Source organism: Brienomyrus brachyistius, unplaced genomic scaffold, assembly GCF_023856365.1.
Source record: "Brienomyrus brachyistius isolate T26 unplaced genomic scaffold, BBRACH_0.4 scaffold100, whole genome shotgun sequence".
In the NCBI taxonomy this organism is placed as follows: domain Eukaryota; kingdom Metazoa; phylum Chordata; class Actinopteri; order Osteoglossiformes; family Mormyridae; genus Brienomyrus; species Brienomyrus brachyistius.
This window is the reverse complement of record NW_026042375.1, coordinates 160,290-183,112: the sequence shown is the minus strand read 5'-3', so window position 1 is coordinate 183,112 and position 22,823 is coordinate 160,290. Positions and strand designations below refer to the sequence as shown.

Genomic DNA, 22,823 nt, shown 5'->3' with positions numbered 1-22,823 from the left:
AGTTTACTCAAACTGAAGGATTGGGGTCTTGAAAATTTTGGGCTTTGGTATGAAAGTTTTCTTAAAGTCTGGAGAGTGAGTCTGAATAGGTAACACATGATATTCCAGAAAACACACCCGCCTGTCTGTGACTTAATGACTTTTCCATGTAAATGGAGGGAACTGAAGAAACAGCATCTTGTTACTCATGAAATGGACCTTTCAGTATGACCGAATGTTGCCAGGCTGCAACATCTGACTCATTTGTCTGACTGCAGAACCTCAGTCCTGAAAAATGGGGATGATATTCTGGGATTTTTTTGCAGTTACATAGAGAAAAAATATATCCACAGACCCCAAAACACGACTGAGTTCTGGGACACCTGGGCAGGGGAGGCGCTGCCACGTCTTGCCAGTCAAAAAGTTGTGGACTTGAATGTCAGCATTGTGCAGAATGTAAACAGCTTTCGGTAACCATGCGCTCCCGAGCCATATGTTACCCATTCGCTGGTCAAGGTCTGCAAAGATCTCATCCTATCCCCTCCCAGGACCCCCACACCCACCGCCCCCGAATCCCACTCTATACCCCGAGAAGGCGGGGGTGAATCCTCAAAGGATATATTACACCCTGTCAGATATATTGCACACAGTTCAGCAAGGGATCTTGTGGTCAGTGCTGCGGAATTTAATTACTGTGAGCAACATGTATTTTATAACATTTTTAACATACAAATTGTCCATTCGCAGCATGGAAAATTCACACCCACTGTGGATTATTGTTACATTTATTATCTGAATGCACTCATTTATACGGAGAGATTTACAGGGCTGTCCTGACAGTAAAACAATGCAAACTGCTTATAAAAAAAAATCCATGCGTAATCATAAATAAAAGAGAATTAGTTTAAAAGCCTTCTAGCAAAAGTATCACACTACCACTGAATGGAAGTGAACTCAGATGCATTTGCTAAGGCCCAGGGTGAAAGCAGCCTGTTACCGATCGCAAACTGGCATCTAGGAAGACAGATTTATAAAACGCTCTGGCCGTCTTCCATGCTGCTGCTCCTGCATGAGGCATACGGAGTGTGGCGTCCCTTACATTCACACTGCCTCACATCTGTCCAGCTGTGCAGCCGGTCGGTAACCTGGCTCACTTTGATAAGACCAGCTTCAAAAGGCTTTCTTCACAAAGGGGAAATCTTAAACACATTCACTGTAATTGTTGTCATCTGCTGCAGTGAACCTTCTAGATGAAGAAAGGATCAGAAAGAATGTGTGTTTTTCCAGGGCTGCCCACGTTACGGGGGGCCGTCCGCAACCTGGAATGCGGCTGCCGCTTAAAGCACCCCCCCCCTCCCATATTATTGCTTGCAGGCCTGAGCCGTTCGGACAATGTCCTGTTATCTGCCCGAGTGCCCACTGCGTCACGGCCCCCCTTGGCATGTCGACAGGAGACGGGATGAAAAAGGAGGATCTTTCTGAATAGCAAACGCCGCATGTGAGCGGCACCCTGAACATCCACATCCTGTACTAAGGGAGAACTTATTAATACTGTTTCCTTTTGGAGGGTTTGCATAAGGATCCAAATGCATTTTTAGAAGCAGAATCAGTTGTATTGTCGCTGAGCATGAGGAATTTAGCACAGCATGTTAGTGCAATGAAAAGAATTTAAACAATACAAATAACACAAGATAAGTATAGAACACTAATGACACAAAATACAAAACACAAGAGTAACATGCTGAAACCTGGATTTTTTTTGTCGCAGTGAGTGTAAACCAGCAGTGAAGAGTCTGCAGTGTAAATGGTTATGTTGTAATGGCGACACGAGACTAGGTGCTAAGTAGCTGGTTCTCCTCAATTTCGGTAGGTGATCCGCTTTAATTAGAGCCCAAATTTTGGGGGTCCAGTTATATGCAGGACATGCAGAAACCGAGGACCCGCAGAGTTCCTCCTAGCTAGAGCGCTTCTCAGCTGGGAGGTCGAGGGTCTTGGCGCTCGCGGTGCGATGAGAGAGACATCTGCTTCATCTTAAGAGACCCCCAAGTCGACCCCGATGGTTAACAATGGAGCCAGTGTGTGGACGCACCTAATGGACAGTGCGCAGGAGAAAGCAATTGCGGCGCTGCCCCCTGTTGGTCACGCATGATATACGGCACTATCCCTTCGAAATCACTGAGCGCCGTTGATATCGAGCACTAGATAGAAATGACTATCAAATGCTTATTAAAATATAAAACGATGAAATGAGCCAATACCAGGCGAGACACGTCAGCACGTAGATACCTCTGGGGGCTGTTAATTAGAAAGCACTTCAGAGCTGTCCGCTGCAGGGGGGGCAAACAGCTCCATAAAGAGCAAAGAGCAAACAGCACGGTGCAGAGTTTGCCTGCAGCATTTTCAGGCCCGATACGCCGACAGGATGTGTTTACTTCCCACATGTGCAGGCAGTCTGAGCTGGCAGCCTGTGCCATTGTAACTGATTTACAGTACAGTGTCTAGCAAAGACTGTAGAAGAAGTTTCCCTCATGAATGAGAAAGCCTGACATTTACTTTAAAAGTGCTTAATAAATGTAATAAATTCTTGGGCTATTGTACCATATAAGAATACATAATACAGTATAGTATACCAGTATATATACAATAGGGCATAATACAGTTGAAAACATAATTAAAAAAATACCACTTTCTGTCATTTTTATTTTTTAATATTCTTTTTTTTATTGGGGAATTACCACTAATAAGAAGCCCTCCGAATCTAAAGTGTTCATAAGTGCACTTCAGGTCACACGTGCATTCAGCCGTAGAAAATCATCTTACCAACTTAATGAAAACAGTGAAATAAGAGTTTGGACAGAAGACCAGGGAGGACATTCCTCAAACTCAGAGCAGAGCCTAGATTAGGGCTCGATGTGATTTAAACCGAGCACCTGGTTTTGCCACATGTAGAAAGTGGCTTTTAAAAAGGTTAGTGAACATCGCATAGTTTGAAATGGTGCCCAGCTAATGCTGTCAATATCGGTAACATGCTTACAATTGCCACAATAGAATCCATTTCTGACAAATGAAAGTTGAAGTTGAAAACCTTCCCCAAAATCCCGCAATTCTCCGGTAAACAGCAGCAGCTCTGTCTGTGAGACAGTCCTCGCTAAGCGGAGAAACAGGGACTAAGGTATTTCCATCACCTTGCTTTGGAAATTTAGCCAGACGAGTCTGAGTGCAGACACAGGGATAGTGTCTTAAATACCTTCTGTCCCAGTTCATTTGAGACCTGAGAAAGAAATATTTCCAGGTGCTTTGACCTCGACATTGTAAAAACAAGCCTCTGTGCTTCTAAAAAGCAGACCAATAATTCCAAGGGTGCCTCAGAGATTCTAAAGTTCAACAATAGTGATGTTTATATGCGTTACATAAAATACCTGTAAATTTAGTTCATAGACCCCTCTAGGAGCTGTCATTGGATCCAGTTTGGTGTGTGATTCGCGTGACAGCAGGCCAGGAAATGTGAAGTGCTTCCTGATGTTGATGAAGCCGTCCTCTAGTGAATGCAGCTTCCTACCAACAAGATCCCGCAGCAGGAGACTTATGAGCTCGAGCGGTAAAACAGATTTTTTTTTTTGTCCACATTTTACACCAGACAAATTTACTCTAAAAACAAACATTGTTTTCTTTAGTTTGCCTTAAAAATCGTTGTCCAGTTGTGTGAGAAGAGGAGTTCGAGACTGCACTATTTTGATTTATGTTTTTCACAGTTTACATACAACACAATATTATTGAATTATTTCAAACTGATTAACTGTGTCTGCAGCTTTGTGTCAACAGACGTACACAGGCTGAATTCTTTAGTTTAGGTTTCATGTTCCCTGCTATTCATTCTTTAGCGTTGAGGTGTGTCTCCTCTGGAAACCTGAAAAATATGAGTTTCAGTTACTCTTTACTTTTTGTATGATTTTTCATGCCGCCGCTGTTGCATTGAGTTCCCCATTAGGGCAGCGTGGCCCGTTTAGAACCAGCCAGGCAAATGACATAAGGTGCGAATGCCCCACCGTCGCGTAAACTGGGCTGCCTCTTGCAGTCTGGTCAGTGACCTCAGGTAATTATCGGTGTCAAAGCAATTCACAGAGCTTACAGCTTTGCCCTCTGTCTGGTGTTTTTTTTTTGAGAAAGGATTAGGGATGTAATCCTTCCTGGGCCTGTTTTCTTCACTCTCCTGGTTTTTTGCTTCATCTCAGTGGCCACTATAGCGACTGGTATTTGGAAAGGGTAGGATAGTGGGTGACATGGGCCTAGGCCACTATGGACCGGCCCATTCCAGACTGAGAGACCAGTTGCTCCGTTCCCGGTTATGAACTTATATTTATGAAATAAACTCAGTTGGAGGAATGATTATATTGTACCAATTAAAAGAAAATCCTGGCTGTTTTTTCTGTCTATTATAGAACAAACAGGCTTATTATATTTATATAAGTGCAATCATTGCGAAGCATTCGCCAGCCTTTAGTAATGTTTCCATGGAAATTTATTTCAGAAAAATATGAGTGGGTAAACTGAATTGGTCACACACCAAATGGGGAAAGAATTGCACAAATAATTTGGAAAATGTGCGATACTTAAATACTCGTATCCATAATACCCAAGATTAAAATACAGGAATCAGCACTGATAATAAGCAAAGCAGATGCGTGACGATTTGCGTCATGAGACATAAATCGTGTTTCGTCACCAGTGTAAAAACTTGCCTGGTGGCAGACAAGCAGGGATCTCTCGGATAATGAGCACGCTCCTGCACGTATGGAGCAGACATCTGCAACATGTCTTACACATGGCATCCATACCAGAATGGCCCGTGGAGGTACCTCTGTGTGGGAATCCCAAGCTAATGAACACTGGGCCCAAGATGGAGCTGAGGGGGTCGAGGGGGGTTGGGAGGGCGTGCTGTAATTGGACAAACTACTGCAGGGGGATGGAGGAAAACAGCCAAGGGGGAGGTATTTACAAAGTGTTTGCCAGACACAACTGGCCAGCGCAAGCGAGCTATAGCCCTGCGAGACTGGCATACAAGGGGCTGCCTTACCCTCCTCAGGTTGGTGAGCTTTCTGAGAAAGGAACTGTGAATGGGTAACGCAGAAGGGGCCTTTGGGGGGATGCTGATTCGAAAGAGAAGCTTTTGCATGCATGTGCATTAATGTGTGTTCATTCATTCCCATTTGCCTTCTCGTTTCATTGCGCTAGGAGCCTCCACATTGCATGTTTTCACAGCCGTGTGTCTCAGCTTATTCATGTTTCCAGTTTCCTTGTTGAATTTCTACCAGGCCAGCTCATTTTTTTTTCCAGTCTTCTAACATAAAGACCCCTACAGTAAGTATAGGAGAGAAATACTGAGGAAGAGTGTGTGGAGGTTACTGACGAGGCTGTCTCTGTTGCAGTCGCTGCAGTCCTGTTCCATCTTCCCCATCATACTGAGCATGCGGCTTTTCGTGGTCCTCTTGGTGGCCCTCTTTGACCTGACATGCTGCCAGAGGCAGGACCCCTTCTTCTGGCTGATGGCTCTGCGCAGCCGGGGTTACGGCCCCGGGGCACTGCAGGCGGACACCACGGGAGGAGACTGTCCGATAGTGTGTGACTGTCCACCCAGTTTCCCCGTGGCCATGTACTGCGATGACCGTGGCCTTCAGGAGGTCCCTTACGTGCCATCGCGTATGAAGTATGTCTACCTGCAGTACAACAAGATTACCAGAATCAGGGATGACGCTTTCAGCAATGCCACTCGGCTGGTTTGGGTCATGCTGCACCGGAATCAGCTCAGATCGGACCAGATTAGCAAGAACGCTTTTGCTAATTTGAACAGCCTGGAGAGGCTCTATCTGGACCACAACAATCTGACCCAAGTGCCAGTAAACTTGCCCGTTTCTATCAGAGACCTCCGGCTGAACAATAACAAGATTTCCAAGATTGAGACGAGCTCTTTTAAAGGAATGGACAATCTCACAGTGCTGTATCTTCACGCCAATGAGATCCAAGATGTTGGCAGGGTCTTGAAGGATCTCACTTCACTGACCCTTCTGGACCTCAGCAACAACCACCTGAAGAAAGTCCCACAGGAGCTACCCAAGATGCTGCATCAGCTCTACATGGAGTCCAACAGCATTGACGCTGTTCCCGTCAACTTCCTCAGTGACTTTTCCCAGCTTCAGTATGTCCGGATGTCCCATAATGCACTGACAGACCGTGGAATCCCTCCCAACACCTTCAATGTCAGCGGCCTGGTGGAGCTGGACCTGTCCTTCAACAAGCTGGAGAAGATCCCCCCAGTCAGCACCAGCTTGGAGCACCTCTACCTGCAGGCCAATCACATCAAAGGTACCGCCATCCACTCCCTGTCCTTACTCCTGTTCCAACAGCTGAAAGAAAGTAATGGGAAAAATACGTGTATCTGTGAGTTAACTGGTAAGGCTGTTTTACATGGTTGACATGAAGTAGTTTAGATAGTTTGTATTATTTTAGCAAACATGTAATAAATGCATATAATAAGCTAGAAATAATGTAATGCTGACTCAGGCCTGAAAACTTTAAAGAGCATTGCATCTAGTGTTGGATCTAATTAATTCGACATAGTTTTATAGGAGCCAGCACACACGCACACACACCCATGAAATATAAACCAGTAGATTTTTTTATCTTTGAAAGCAGCTCTGCTATGGTGTTTGTGAGATCATATTACCCCTGTATTCATTAATCTGCCGCACTTCATTGATTTAGCAGCATTTGATTTTTTACATTTAAAAATAATAAAAATATACTGCCATAGCTTTCTCAGGTGTAGAAAAACTGAAGTATTTCCAGTTTTTACAGGCATTTCCCAGTAATGCAGCAATGCTTCAGCACTACTTGGAGGCTGCGCGTTGCAGCAGTCTGCATGTGGATACAGCACTATGCAGATCACGTAATAGGATAAGCAATTTATAGAATTGTCTAATGCATTTAATTATTTTATGTTGTTCCTGAGGGCGGCACAGTTGCCCATAGGAGTGCATGTGTGCGTGAATGGTGTGTGAGTGAATGGTGTGTGAGTGTGCCCTGCGATGGGCTGGCCCCCCATCCTGGATCGTTCCCTACCTCGTGCCCATTGCTTCCGGGATAGGGATACCCAGTAGGATAAGCGGTTTGGAAAATGGATATATATATATATATATATACATATATATATATATATATATATATATATATATATATATATATAGTGTATGTGTGGTTATACACTGTTCAGCATAGTAACTGATGGTTGTGCTTGGTTCCAGAGTTCTCCCTGAGCAGCTTCTGCAGTGTGGTGGACATCATGAACTTCTCCAGGCTGCGGGTCCTGAGACTGGGAGGAAATGAGATCAATCTGCAGGATATGCCTTCTGAAACGGGCCTGTGCCTACGGCGTGCCTCCACCATCGAGATTTAATGAGCCCCCAGCAGGGGGCACAGCAGAAAGCAGCAGTTCCTCCCCCCTCATACGCTAAAATGGCCAACAGCATCCGTGGCGCTGCGTGAATGAGACATTTTTAATGTAACTATACAAGCTATAAAACAACGTTTCCACCATCAATTTGCACATCTTAAACAGGAATGCGAGGAACTCCTTCTCCACTCAGATTTTACCTCTTAATGGGTAACATTAGTCTACAACATCAAATATATTATAGCTGTTACTGCAGACTGTTTCATCAAACACTTTAATAAGGACTGCTGTTGGCCAAAGCTACCCCTTACAAATAAGAAGAGCGTTACTTCAAGTTACACAAGTCACCAAGTGAGAGGCAGACAGAGAAAGAGAAGAGTGAGTGAGAGAGAGAGAGAGAGAGAGAGAGAGAGAGAGAGACTCTTGAATAGACAACCGCAGGTACAGTTTCTTATAGTCTTATAGACACTTAAAACCCCAAACCTCGGAGGTACATGACCACAGTGCCAATCCACACACATCTTTATTTACTATTTGGGAATTTAAATTAGAATTAAAATGCTGTGAATATTTATTTAAAAGGAAATACAATCATTTGTTCATACCTTTATGCCTTAAAAACAGTAACATGTATGTCTGCCTTTTTGAAGTATAAAATGTATTAATCACGAACTAGCTTGTATTAAGGGTTAGAACAATGCATATGTGAGTTTTCTTTATGTAATGCATGTTAGATACATTTTTTAAAACCAGCCTGTAGGTCAGAATTGATAGCTTCATTATTGTCATTTGAACCTGTTGTTTTGATTAAGGTTAACATTTTTTCTCATGATGTAAATGCATTGTAGTGATTATTCTAATTAAAAGAAGATGGGAATGCATGTTTTAGGATGTTTTTAAGACTACAGAGTACCACTCTTTTGAATGAATAAAAATATGACATTCTTAAACAATACTATAGAGGGGATGTTATGATTGGGGGAGGGGGGTTGATAGAGAGGACATTGTACTGAGAGTATAAAGCAAGTTTGCTGCGTGTTCTATAACAGGTGAGTATTTGATGGGCAGTGTGCCAGCTGTCAGGGATTTGCAGTTTGGCTGTTAAAAGTTAGAAAGACAAGCAGTAGTTTTGTGACTTCCTTGGTTCACCTGTCCATTCTCTGCAGAGTGCCAATGAAATCACCCATTTCCGTCATGAAGAATCTGGTTTTTCTACATCCATCGAATTGCTTAGGGTTTTAAATTCCTTTCTGCTTTTTACAGTAGTGCCTAATGTTCTACTCACGAGATGACAAGTTAAGGTCTTCTTTAACTTCCTGATGCTATAGATAAAATTTCCTTTGAATAGGTGTTGTCTTCTTATAGAAGAATGTGGCAGTGTCATTAGCAGTCAGGGCGGTGTGAGGAAGGTGAGGGTTGGAGAATTTGGAGGGTTGGAGTTTGCATGTGTCTGGGGAGGTGGTGATCTTGTCATGATAGTAGCTGGTTTCAGCAGCAGTGATTTTGGAAGACAAGGATCTGGGATTCATAGGTAGGAAGATCCATAACCAATCATATGTCAGCAACACAATGTATAAAATCATTCAGATACAGGTGAAGAGCTTACCATCAAACACCAGAACGGGAAGAAAGGTGATTTAAGTGACTTTAAACGTGGCATGGCTGCTGGTGCCAGACAGGCTGGTATGAATATTTCAGAATCTGCTGATCCACACACAACCATCTCTACAGTTAACCAAGAATGGACTGAAAAAGGAATAACATTGTGTGAGTGGCGGCTCCTTGGGCGAAAATGCCGTGTTAATGGCAGAAGGTCAGAGAAGAACAGCTATACTGGTTCAAGCTGAGTAACTCAAATATTCACTTGTTGCAACCAACGTGTGCTGAAGAGCATATCTGAATGTACAACGTGTCAAACCTTGAAGCAAATGGGCTACAGCAGTAGAAGATCACACCAGGTTCTACTCCCATCAGCTAAGAACAGCTAACTCAGGCTACAGTGGGTGCAGGATCACCAAAAGTGGACAATGGAAGACTGGGAAAATGTCACCTAGTCAGATAAGTCTCATTTTCTGTTGTGACATTCAGATGTTAGGGTCAGAATTTGGCATTAACAACATGAAAACATAGATCAATCCTGCCTCATATATACAATTACAGCTGGTGGTGATGTTGTAATGGCTTGGGGGGTATTTTCTTGGCACATGTTGGGCCCCTTAGTACCAATTCAGCATTATTTAAGCGCCACAGCCTATCTGAGTATTGTTGCTGACCATGTCCATCCCTTTATGACCACAGTGTACCCAGCTTCTAATGGCTACTTCCAGCAGAATAACCCCCCATGTCACAAAGCTCATCTCAGACTGGCTTGTTGAACATGACAATGGGCCCACTGTACTCAAATGGCCTCCACAGTCACCAGATCTCAATCCAATAGAGCCCCTTTGGGATGTGGTGGAACGGGAGATTTGCATCATGAAGATACAGCAAACAAATCTGCTGTAACTGCGTGATGATATCATACCAACATGGACCAGAGTCTCTGAAGAATGTTCCAAGCACCTTTTTGAATCTATGCCACGAAGAAATAAGGCAAAATGGTGTCCAAACCAGTTCTAGCAAGGTGTACCTGAAAATTGGCCAGTGAGTGTATAGGTGAGTGAGGCACAGGTCAGACCAGTGCTCACAGGACACTCATGCAAATCACAGGGTCTTCAGGGTGATTTTATCAACGGAATCTTGGACAAAGCCCTTAACCACCAGTTTCCCCAGGGATTGGCTATCCTTGCTTTGCTTTATCAGTTGTATTTTGCTTTGTATGAAAGCATCTGTTACGTGAGCAAAATGTAATTATATATCACTGGCGAGCCAGGTTAGAGGGTATTGAGTGTTCTGGTCTGGAGGGGAGGGAACAGAGGGCAGAGAGGAAAGAAAGGTTTGAGTGCATTAAATAAGTAGTGATCAGAGACATTGGTTACTGCATTGAGCAAAGAGAGACCAGGCAGCTGCTGAAAATGAGTAATCCTGTCCCCAGTTGACCACAATGGGGAGAAAGAGGTGATGATGCAGCAGGCAGTAGATATCCTCAGGGTAGCCTCAGAGTAATGAGAGGGTGGCCAAGGCTGGGATGAAGTCAGCCCTTGTTGTCTGTATATTGGCCATTCCATAGTCGTGCTTTTCCTCTTGGATCACTTGACGGAGGGTGTGGTCTAAGATGTTATGATGCTTAAGGCATACGCATTACAAAAGCTTGTTTTGTCATGGAATCAGGAGACGGTTGCTTTGTGTCACAGGCTAAAATAGGTCAAGCAGCACAGCTGAAGGTTAAATGCAAATTGCCATTTTCACACTGACAGAGCAATTGTGACCAATTAGTTGTGTCTACACACACAGGTGATATAAAAGCCCTATGAGTTAAACAACCTTATTAGCGAAAGTAGCTGAACTGTGTAAGATTAAACTACCCTGAAACTGGCTCCAGTAAATTCTGAGAACAAAGGAACAGTATTGTTGGGCCTTAGGATTAGTCTTTTCAAGAAAGATCACAACAGAGGAGCTTCCCAACCCAGGCCTCGGGCAAGTCTATGCTTTGCTCCATCCCAGCTCTCAGCCAAACATGGAACACTGAATACCTGGTACAGGTGCGCTGGGAGTTGAGAGGATGCAAAAACGTGGACTGCCGGTGGTTCTCCGAGGACTGGGTTTGGGAAACATTGGCCTAGCCGTCCAGCAGACTAACAGCCTAGGGGAAACCAGACAAGCTCCCCCTGGAGGCATGGAGGCTAAATGGATGACCAGCCCCTTCCCTTTGAAAGAAAAATGTTTTTTTAAATTATCATTCATTGAGAGCAGCTCGAGACTTTTGAAATGAGTCTGTAGAAATGAAGCGACTGAGAATTCTGCGGACCATTTTGTTTATGTTTGGGGAATGCATAAAATTAAAACATTTAAACCCTTAACTGTGACAAAATGCTAAATGGTATGCTTGAAGGTATTTTGACGACTTCCTTCAAACCCCATGTTTGTGATCTGCCTTTGAAATGCATCTACGCCATCTACTGGTAAGTCTAATATCTGTAGGTCACCCATGCATAGCTGAAAAGCAAAACAGTCATAAAGCACCAACGTTTGTCACCATTTTTAATAAACAGCAGGTAGGTCTGCACCTCATATTAGTTTACATTAGTTTTGACCTGAAACTGAATCTGGAGAAATATTTGCTTAGGGTTCTGAAACGCATCAAAATTAAACTGATAAGTTTAAAGTTTAATGTGCTCTCTGCACATGTGGGTCATCACTGGTCACATGGCCGGATTTGAACTGACAATAGTAGACAAAAATAAAGGATGGAGAGGGAAAAACCAGAGGTAGAAACAAAGTGGACTGAATAGAACGTTTTCTTCTGCAGTGTGACTGTCATTGATTGGATCGTTACCACACGGTATGTTTATGAAATATTGGCAAAGTCACATTATATTATGAACAGAATCATAAGTGTAGTTGCTGATAATTGAACTTACCTGCCAAATTTAGGCTAAATCATCTTATGTCAATCCTATAATATTTGTACTTGCATCAGGTGCTGAGTGGGGAGATGACACTGGGAAGTATTAGGGTTACTGACAGCGTTTTCTTCCTGTTGCATTTGTGAAAGTGAGGTGATGGTACCGTTTCACTTTTGTGATGGGGGTGTTTGATGGGGGTGTCTGAAGGGCAAAAACAAACTGGTATGGGGATTGTTGTATGTTATAATGAAAATTTATATTTTAATCTTCTGTTGGTTTTACTAATACGCCTTCATATTAAGAGTGTTAATTGCTTGTTGGGTCACTTGGTCCAATGGGTGGGGCTCAAGTCTATAAACAGCCTGTGGAGGCCTTTACTGGGAGAGTTGTGCTGTTACTGGTGCAGGATCGACAAGACACAGCCTGCTGGGATGATTATTCCTGATTCACTTTTGCACCTTTCCTGAATAAAAATACTCACTCACACATCTTTGTTGCCAGTGGTTTTCAGAGCCTCTGACCTCTAAGCCATTTTATAATCCTGAAATGCACTCAGTGCACGTATCTGACACTTAGGTTTTGCTCAGAATTACTCGTTTCTGACTTATGGGAATTGTGCTCATAATGACAAAAAAAGCAAACTTTAAAATGAAGAGGCAGGTAAACTGAAAATGTGTTAGTACCAAATATCTGAATAGTGATGGCTGTGATCGAGTGAGATTATCGGTGAGATTCTACTGCTCCCTCCCTTTCACATGAAAAAACATTTCAGTGGCACAGGTTGCTAACTAGCTAGCTCGCGTCTGTGTTACAAGAACAGTGGAAACTCACATAAAACAATGCTGATTGTTATAAGATAGCAATTACGCCGTAGCCAAACATGCATGCTTGCACATGTTTATCTGTGGATCCGGAGAAGGTGCAGCGCGTGGTGCTGAATGAGCAGCGACTCATATTCAGGGAAAGCGAGGCGGTGTTGCTGCAAAAAGGCGACGAGGGCGAATCGTTTGCGGTTGGAGGTGTAGGTGCGAAGTCATCTTCTGCTATTCAAACCGGTGTCAAAATGACATGTCCCTCCGTGTTTTTAATGTGCTAGCGCGGGCAAGTGGCTGCGGCTCAGCGATATTCGGCAGAAATGTCGGTGCTAAGGAGTTAAAGACGGAGGCGCCTGCAGAAAATTTGATTGTAATGGTAATCCGGGGTCATTTATATGTGTAGGGGTGGCCGTGTTGCACCGTGCCTCTTTGGTCCTGCTTAGAAAATAAAATGATCCATATTTCATTATTTTTTACGGAAGTCTGTAGAATAAGAAGTCTGTAGAGCACATGCATAAACTTTTTTTTATTATTATTTTCGTTATCTCGAGATCGCGACTTATTTTTCTTGTGATTTCGACATAACGTCATAATGTCACTTTCCCATGATCTCGAGGTTTAGTATTATCCTCATGGACGAATGCATCAGATTTTATTTTGATCGTGCATGGATGTCCCAATCAGAATCATAATCAAAAGACTTTATTAATCCCGGAGGAAATTGCTCACATGCGACTGCACAATCATATATAAACACGAAGACAAGAACAGTACAAGTATAAAAATAGGAATTAAGTGTAAAACAAATTACGGCACTGTTAAACATTTTAATAAATAAATTATTTATTTAATAAATAAAATAGAAAATCTCTGTACAGGAATATAAAGTACCTTTGTCCTAAAGTTACAGGAAAAGTAAAAGTGTATATTGCACAGTAAAGTAAAAGATCACGAGAAAATTAAGTCGTGATCTCGAGATAACGAAAAGGAAAAAAAATTATTCATGTCCTCTACAGACTTCCGTATTTTTTACATCCATTCAGGATTAACATTTAGCGGTTGCTGTCCATTTTGCGATATGTATGGGGATACAGTAAAGTCTTTTCATTTCTCTTAAACCTCCTGTTGATACGAGTCTTTATCCCCCACCTGTACCCTCAGAAAATGCTCATCTAATCATTAAATATGAGCAATGGGCTTCGTCCGCATTATTTTAAATACCGTGACATATTCTTCTTGCGTTGTCATCAACCACATTTTCCTAACCAGCAAGCCTAAAATACGCACTTCCCATGTAAGCGAAACATGCTTTGACAACAGACAATCTGATGTAGTCATGATAAGATATTATATTCAGTTTAACTTTATTATGATTTGGAACAACTAAAGAAATTTTTAAACTGGGCCTGTAGATGATTTGGTGATAAAAATCAGCCCTGCATTTTATATATACAGTATATATCGAATCTCCATAATGAGTCATGTTAATGAGGCTTCTGATGAAAAGGTCTTCAGTTCTCGTCCTGTGACAGCAGTGCTGTGATTCTGCTGGGTGGAGCAGGTGCCTTAAAAAGAGTTTCCTTTAGCAAGTGTCCTGAGAGACTACAGTGACCGTCCGCAATGACGAAGAGGGGCCTGAACTACTTCTCATACCTGATATTTAAAAATCCCGACATAGAGCAGGTAAGGATGTTCACTCTTTATTTTGTTTTAATGAATAAAACAGGTGGAGAGTCAAACAACACAAAGAACCACTTTAATGTGCAACTATATTTGCTATAATGTATTATATGTTTTCATTTTTTTTTTTTGTATAAATTTTCAATGGTATATGAGTGTTTAAATGTCTGCATGTAAATGTGTCCTGCAACGGACTGCTATCCGGTCGATGTTGTTTACTAATATTATTCTATGATAAATAATACTGCATCCATAACATTGTCTGAGTTTTTTTTAATGGTTATCCATTCATGCCAGCTACGAATCTATGCTCTTAATGTTTCATATCTGTTTCACTATGTTGGTATAGTGTAAATATACTGTGATTCCCCCATCTCTCACGCACCAGTTCAAACTGCCAAAAACTGCCTCTGAACTTCTGTATTCCAAATCAGCACCCTGGTGTTCAGAATGGCGTCTGTCAGCAGAAGGACGACAGCAGCAGCCGAGACGAGAATGTGGAGAGAGGAAACTGGGCGAGCAAGCGGGAGTACATCCTGTCCATGATCGGCTACGCGGTCGGCCTCGGCAACGTCTGGAGGTTCCCCTACCTGGCTTACAGAAACGGGGGAGGTAAAGCTCCGTCAAGTGATCATCTTTGGTATCAGAATATGACCAGGATTAATGACTGGGAGATGGATGGATGGATGGATGGATGGAGGGAGGGATGGATGGATGACAATTTATTGAAACAAACGCATTTTATTATTACTTTTTTGCTATGTCATCTGACAGAGTAACATATTTGTTCCTTCGAGGTTTTCAGGATAATTACTTTATTTTAGGATTTAGCTGCTTGCTGTCTCTAGTGCACCTTGATATTGCAATTCACTGTCAATACTGTACTATACTGCCCTCCTTATATACATGTTTGCTGATATATTCATTACCCGTTATGATTGTTTACAGAACTCAACGTTTATTCCTTGCCATATTTCTATATTTGTTTTACTGTTAAGGTTTTACTGCACTTGTGCATTTCCACTTTCATACTTGAAGATATACATGATTGTCTGTTTTATATCAAAAACTTTACTTAAAATATATATATATATATATTTAATTATAATGTTATTCTGTTATTTTATTTTTTATTCTACCATTGTTCTATGTTATTCTGTTGTTCTGTTATTAATTTGTTAGATCAGGTCAAGGACTCACAATACACTCATTATTAATGTACCTTTGTGTACCACCATGACAATACATTTGAATTGAATTGAACTGAAAAAAAAGATTGATTGCAGTCCATTAAACTACAAAGTCTGTTAAAAGTCCTTCTCAGCACATGTGTCCCTGTAGGCGCCTTCCTCATCCCCTACTTCATCATGCTGATGGTGGCCGGACTGCCCGTCTTCCTCATGGAGTGCTCCCTCGGCCAGTTCTGCAGCCAGGGGCCTATCAACGTCTGGATGGCCGTACCCATAATGCAAGGCGGGTGATGTGACTGAACCATGTCATCAAAGTGTCCTGCCGTCTTGGTGTGGTTTATATAATATTTTCTTAATTGCAGTGTGGCATTCTGTAATTAACATTTTTTTTTTACAGGTGTGGGGATCACGATGGTGCTGGTGAGCAGTTTAGTAGCAATTTACTACAATGTCATTATAGCCTACAGCATCTATTACATGTTTGCATCCTTCCAATCACCGTTACCCTGGAGCAACTATGCCATTTGGTCAGATAAGAACTGCAGCCTGACCCCTAGAGGTAAACCTACAAATGACACCAACTGCATAAGACAGTGACATATGGCCAGTGCTTTGGCATTTGATCCTGTGCTCCTGGCCCTCAGCAGAGACCCCAGATGTTTTATTAACCCCTATTCATGCACAACACAACCTCAGATAACGGCAGCAGTGTGGTGAACACGATGTGGACGACTGAGCAGAACACCACCTTCCCAGGAGCAAATATCAGCAGTGCACCAGCGCAAAACCCCAGTGAACGATACTGGAAGTAAGTGCCAATTATCCTGCCGTAGTGGTTTTGTGGGATTCGGCTGCAGGGTGTGTTGTAACCAGATCCACTTATATAGCCCCAGTTTTGAAATTACAGCTCTTTTTGATGGGAGCTGTAAAGTCACACTTTGACGAATTCCTGGTGGCTACTGCTGACTTTAAAACCATCCATCCATCCTCCCATCCACTTTATATAACTACTTACCCAATTGCTATGTTTACTTTGCGTCTATGCGTTGTTGAAATGATATAATGTTATAAAAAGCGGGTTATCTATCTTTGTAATTGCATTTGGTAAGTGTGCAGTCACCACATGCAACATATAAATGCAGCCACAGCCTTGAGTTGAACCCCTAATAACTGGTTCTGTAACTGTTCCTGTTAAAGCGGGTCCAGCCATGAATGAGACTCTTTTTCGTAACGTTACCACCCCAGTCACAGAGACCTTGGTTGGACAAACCTTTCACATCACACTAACTTCTGGCCTTTGAAATTCTTTGAATTTCTTATTTGCCCACATGAAGAAAGTCCCACCTAATCAAGGAAGGGCTTGGCCGCTTCTCCAAATGAAGCGGAAACAGCAGGTTTAGCAGGGTGTTAATGTCATACTGGAGAACTGTTTTGGTGCGGACTTGGTTTTAGCTTTGGATTTAAGCTCGGGTTTTAAGGATTTTGTTTATGATGTTGTTACAAACTTGATTTGATTTGTTTCGGTGTTTTTGCCATTTGAATTTTGTATCACTGTATTTTGCTTTAGTTTTATAACATGCAGAGGTGACACACACTTTATTGTCTAACACTTTTCCCCATGTTTGGCCAGGGAGGGAGTTAGGGAGGTTTGTATTTACTTTATATAGGGTAGTTTGTTCACTTCTCTTGTTAGTCGTGCTGTTCCTGGCCCTACCTCACCCTGAAATCACTTGTGGTTGAGGTTTCTGGTATTAACATTATGAAGTAATTGTGCAGGCAGGATATTCATTCGGCAGCTTTATGTTTACAGCATGGCCCCCCCAGACACATGTGGGTCGTGACGGCATTATAAAAACACTTTGCCCCTGCAGTGAGGTGGTGCTCCAGCGTTCCGGGGGCCTGGGTGAGACTGGAGAGATCTTGAGGCCCCTGGGACTCTGCCTCTTGCTTGCCTGGGTGCTTATTGGCGGAGCCCTTTACAAAGGCATTAAGTCCTCTGGGAAAGTGAGTATTTTACATGGGACACTTTGCAAATACCGACAGAATCATTGTTGGATGACGCCTGGGCTAATCCCCATATGAGAGTAAATGTTGACGATTACTACAAACAAATTACACTTGCTGTACTTTTCCATTACAAAACAGGGTGGTGAGGTGATTAGTCATTGTTGACACAACACAGCACAACAAGAAAATGTGTCCTCTGAATTAACTCATATATGACATCATGACACAGCAGGGGGCAGCTAATTCAGCGCCCAGGGTGCAGTTCTTGGGGGAGGTACCTTGCTGGTCAGGGATTCGAACCAGTAATCTTTCAAGTACAAATGCATGCCCCCACCATTAGGCCACCGTTGCCATAGAAAGTCCGATCGCTATGAAAACATTTTTGGGAAAAAAAGAGATCCTCAAATCCATGATCTTTTTAAGCAAACTCACAGGTCACCGAGACTTCCTCACCGAAGGCATGGATGCAAAGAAAGTTTCACACGGCGGCTGGGACAACTTTATAAACTTAACATTATCATCCAACATTAGATATGAGTTACAAGATCATTATTTAATACATTATTATGATGCTAATGTTAGATGATGGAATCTATGCTGGTTTCAAATGCTGCCCAGACCTCCAACAACTTTAGAAGGTTACAAGAACATAGTTTGAGGATGAACTTTACAATTGGTTGGCATTAAATCTGTACAGTCAAATTCTCCCTCATCTTTGCTACCTTACAGGTGGTGTATTTCACTGCAACCTTTCCCTATGTGGTTCTCTTCGTACTTTTGGTGAGGGGACTGACTCTGGAGGGAGCCAGAGACGGCATTCAGTACTATATTGGCTCCCAGTCCAATCTGACCAAGCTAATGGAAGCGGAGGTCAGAGAACATTCATGTATCCTGTCTGACACAACTTTAATGTTCATCTATGAGATTTATTAATTGAATTTAATTTAAAAATATGTGCTTAATGTCTGCTTATGTTGTTTTTATGCTTGTTATGTGTAAAAACCATATGCAGACCCCTTAAAGACAGGGTCGCCAACTGTGACCCATCTAGAGTGAAACTCAAGCTTTCAGACTCTCACTCTCGCACAAGAAATCTTATGGCAAATTGTCATTATCCCATTATAAACCTTTAACTAGCTACATCCAAATCGTCGGTGTATTTTGCCGACCCTACAGACTATTTACAAGGTAATAAAGCTGTTGCATACATATAAATGCGTGTGCAGACCTGTCTTAAATTGATAATCTCACGCCAGCCGGCTGACCAAAGTTGGAACTCTGTAAGGAGGGAGTGAAATCATGATGTAGTCAACTGAAAAACTGCAATTTGCAGAAGCAATAACCAAAACAAGCAAGGAATCAAACAAATTTGACTGTAAGTGTGACAATCAACTGAGCAGGAGTACAGTCTGTAAGAATATGAGTAACCAGGCTAAAGGAATGGCCCCGTTTTTCTGGCTGTAGCCGCAGAGTGTGCCGAAGCAGGCTGAGTGTTTTTTCTGCTCCAGGTGTGGAGAGATGCCGCGACTCAGATCTTCTACTCTCTCTCAGTTGCCTGGGGAGGACTGACGGCCCTTTCTTCCTACAACAAGTTCAAGAACAACTGTTACAAGGACTGCATCGTCGTCTGCCTTACAAACTGCGGCACCAGCATCTTTGCTGGTTTTGCTATCTTCTCCATACTGGGCCACATGGCCCATGTGTACGAGAAGCCAGTACCTGAAGTTGTTGAGTCAGGTGAGCCCATCAAGACATGCGCTCTTACTATATATTAGGCTCTTTATTTTAACACAGCCCACCACAATCCTCAGTTGACTGATATGTTTAGTAAATATGGTCTTTTGCTCTTGATTCCTTTTCACACCAGAATGCGATCGGAAGTGACATCTCATGATGGCCAGATGGTCCCCCCATGTTCTCCTTCTTTTCGATGGTGATGCTCTGCCCCTCAGCCTGTCCCTCTTACTGGAACTATCTGCTTTCTTTCTCCCTGTGGCTTCTTCCTTACCTTACAGAGGCTCAGTCGCTCAGGATCCAACCTCCAGTCAGAAGTCTCCCCACAAATGCTTGTTAGTCAGATAAATGGGTGATAATTTATGTCTGTGTGTGTTTTGTTTTACTCTCAGTTTCAGTGTATTGAAGCAGCTGCTCTTTTTGTGCGTGCAGGCTTTGCCTTGGCTTTTGTCGCCTACCCAGAAGCCCTCTCAAAGCTCCCCGTATCTCCATTATGGTCCATCCTCTTCTTCTTTATGCTGCTCACCCTTGGTTTGGACTCACAGTTTGCTAGCATAGGTGAGTTTTACGGCGTCCGCATCGCTACGTCGGCATCATCTCTTGCTACATTCACTAATTGATCAATGGTCATTGTAGCAGACCTTTGCAAAGATCAACAAGTTAACCATGCATTAATTTAATTAAACCTCAAATGTATCAGGCCTTTGAAAAATCTTATCTTATGGAGCATAATTGTACAACATTTTTGTACGTAATTTATGGCATAAATGGATTGTTCTATTTGAGTTAAGGAATACCAAAACAAATTATTGGGATTATATTTATACACTGAACTATTCATTAATTGCGTTTTTTAAATTAAGCTTTAAAACAGTAAATAAAAACGGACATGAGCTCACTAGGGAATGTGTTTAAAATAACTGTGTCATGTGTTCCACAGAAACTATTACAACTTCCATTCAAGACGCTTTTCCCAGGCTCTTCAGGTCAAAGAGGTTCCACATCACCGTAGCAACCTGTGCCATCCTTTTCCTGATTGGTCTGCCTTGTGTCACCAGAGTAGGTAGAGCAAAAATTATGGGTTGGCTGTTATTCCGCATCAGTTGCATGGTTTTTCCTAGCAGAAACAATAACATCAGCAATCACAGTAATGAAATGCTATGTATGTGTACATTTTATCGATAGGTCCCAATAATTACAGCAGATGTCTAATTTGAGCATATACTGGATCTTTTAGGCAGGAATATACTGGGTGAAACTGCTAGACCATTTCTGTGCTGGCTGGATACTGCTGGTCACTGCATTGCTGGAGCTCATTGGATTGTCCTACATCTACGGTGAATTTCCTTGATTTTTAAATGAAACGCAAGTATCTTCCATGTTTTCTGCTCCGTGTCTAATCCCAATCATTTCTGTAGGGGCAAACCGGTTTATCAAAGACATTGAGATGATGATAGGGACTAGGAGCGCCCTCTTCTGGCTGTGGTGGAGAGCCTGCTGGTTATTCATCACTCCATGCGTGCTTTCAGTGAGTTAACCATTTTCATGGCTATATGTGTTGTCTTTTTCATTATTATTAAACAAGTAAACACAGGGCTTTTTGAATCAATGGCGGTGTTTACTGCCACTTAAATCACAGATTTGCTTGGGACCAAAACAAATAGTCACAAAGTGACTTTTCTAGTGCAGCCTCTGAAATATAAACCCCCACTTAGTCACAATGATCTGGCTTGTTTTCTTTCTAAATGCCCTCCCTCATACAATTCTGTACGGGCTTCCCCAGGTGATTCTGGTTTGGTCATTGTCCAGCTTCACCCCCCCGACCTACGGCTCAGTGGTTTATCCCAGATGGGGCTTGTCCCTTGGGTGGTGCCTCCTTACATTCTGCCTTATTTGGATTCCCGTTGTATCTATGTGGAAGCTGTGGAAGGCTGAGGGTAGCCTTTGGCAGGTAAGATACTGTATGTTTTTTTTTTATGACATTATGGTTGGGTTGTACCAAGATGATGAACTCTGCAGGGATGGGACAAACTTTTCTCAGGCGTAGAAGAAGAAAACAAAATAAAATTACTATGCACTTTATCAATTTATCTTTAATGACTTTTTTAAAGGTGTTCCTCAGCTGATTTTGTTAGTGGCTAAAGATCTTAACCATGGGTTAAGCATGGTAATGCATGTCAGCCCAGTGGCTCAGTAGGTAAGGCCTTGTGAGATGGCAGTTTATATCTTACTCGGTTTGTGTGTGGAGTTTGCATCTTCTGTTATGGACTCCTAGCATCATATCTAAGGTGTTCCTCTTCCTGGTGCCCAGTCCTGTCTTGAATGAGCCCCAACCATGGACTTATACTGGATACATGGTTAGATGATGGATGGATGAATGGATGGATGAATGGATGGATGGATGGATGGATGGATGGATGGATGGATGGATGGATGGATGGATGGATGTTTTAAAACAAACGAATCATATGAAAACAACCAAAAATATGAAATACTTTCTATAGACTAACCTATTGTAATAAATCAGACTGTCATCTGTATGCATTGAGCAGGTGAATGCTTTGTGTTTTGTAGCGCTGTAAAGTGGTTTGTACTCCGACGGAGAAGTGGGGGCCCTACCTGGAGATCCACCGGACTGAGCGCTATGCACAGTCCCTGCAAATGAGCCCCAGCATGGAGATGTCAGCTCCCTCTAGTGGCAGCGGCACCAGCTGTGGCCTGGCCACTCACACATCAGAGCCTGTGAACTACAGCACATTATTTTGATTTTTTTTCTCTCGTCCACCGCTGTCGCTCCCCTGATAACTTGGATGTTTCCATTACCAGATGTTTCCATGTGTGGTAGCAGAGGGCAGCTGAAGCTTGCTGCTTAAGTTCACCTATCCAAAGTTCATCCCACTGGCCTCATAGTCCCTGCAACTCACAAAAACAAATGACTTTTTCCAGCAGCCTGCAATGACCCCCTTACTCATTTACACCCTCCCTCCCTCAATGGAATGATGCCACAGTTGTTCTGTACCTTTAGGTCTTGTTGCAATTGATGAAAGCAAAATAGGAACAAATGACTTGTACATAAACTATTCAGTGTATATTGTATAAAAATATGGGCTCTTAACTATGTGAAAACATTGTTTTTATAAATGTTTCAAACTATATATCTGCTAGAGCAATTTTAATGTTATGGCCACTGAATAATTTGCTTGGCCTATTAAAAATATTTCATTTGTACTTATTAACATTATAAATTTATATGTGCCCCCCCCTCCTGTGGGACCACCACCAACAGGGTGGGCTTTGGGGGTCCAGTGCTATGTGGATCAGGTGGCAGTCAAAGGCAGGGGCTTTGCTGGACCAATCTAGTCCTCAAAGTTCGCTTTATGAACGTGAAACATAACCTCTCAGATGGGAAAGAAGCCTGAGCTAGATACAGTCAGGAACTAAATTCCTGGGGAGGAGCTGGACTCTG

General features: G+C 42.5%; 2 protein-coding genes across 2 annotated transcripts; both read left to right on the top strand.

Annotated features, from left to right (window-relative positions):
* The first annotated feature begins 4,996 nt into the window (after window positions 1-4,996).
* On the top strand, window positions 4,997-8,353 carry fmoda (fibromodulin a). The gene is made up of 3 exons (XM_049004331.1): window positions 4,997-5,062; window positions 5,406-6,339; window positions 7,278-8,353. Exons 2-3 carry the CDS (start codon window positions 5,445-5,447, stop codon window positions 7,427-7,429), a joined length of 1,047 nt encoding a protein of 348 aa, XP_048860288.1. The 5' UTR covers window positions 4,997-5,062; window positions 5,406-5,444; the 3' UTR covers window positions 7,430-8,353.
* A 4,458-nt stretch (window positions 8,354-12,811) lies between these two features.
* Window positions 12,812-22,281, top strand: slc6a14 (solute carrier family 6 member 14). The gene is made up of 14 exons (XM_049004277.1): window positions 12,812-12,963; window positions 14,815-15,038; window positions 15,768-15,899; window positions 16,014-16,175; window positions 16,313-16,424; window positions 17,488-17,620; window positions 18,353-18,493; window positions 19,132-19,360; window positions 19,790-19,915; window positions 20,298-20,416; window positions 20,595-20,694; window positions 20,776-20,885; window positions 21,141-21,308; window positions 21,932-22,281. The coding sequence occupies exons 1-14, from the start codon at window positions 12,812-12,814 to the stop codon at window positions 22,121-22,123; spliced, it is 2,100 nt and encodes a 699-aa protein (XP_048860234.1). The 3' UTR covers window positions 22,124-22,281.
* The last annotated feature ends 542 nt before the right edge of the window (window positions 22,282-22,823 follow it).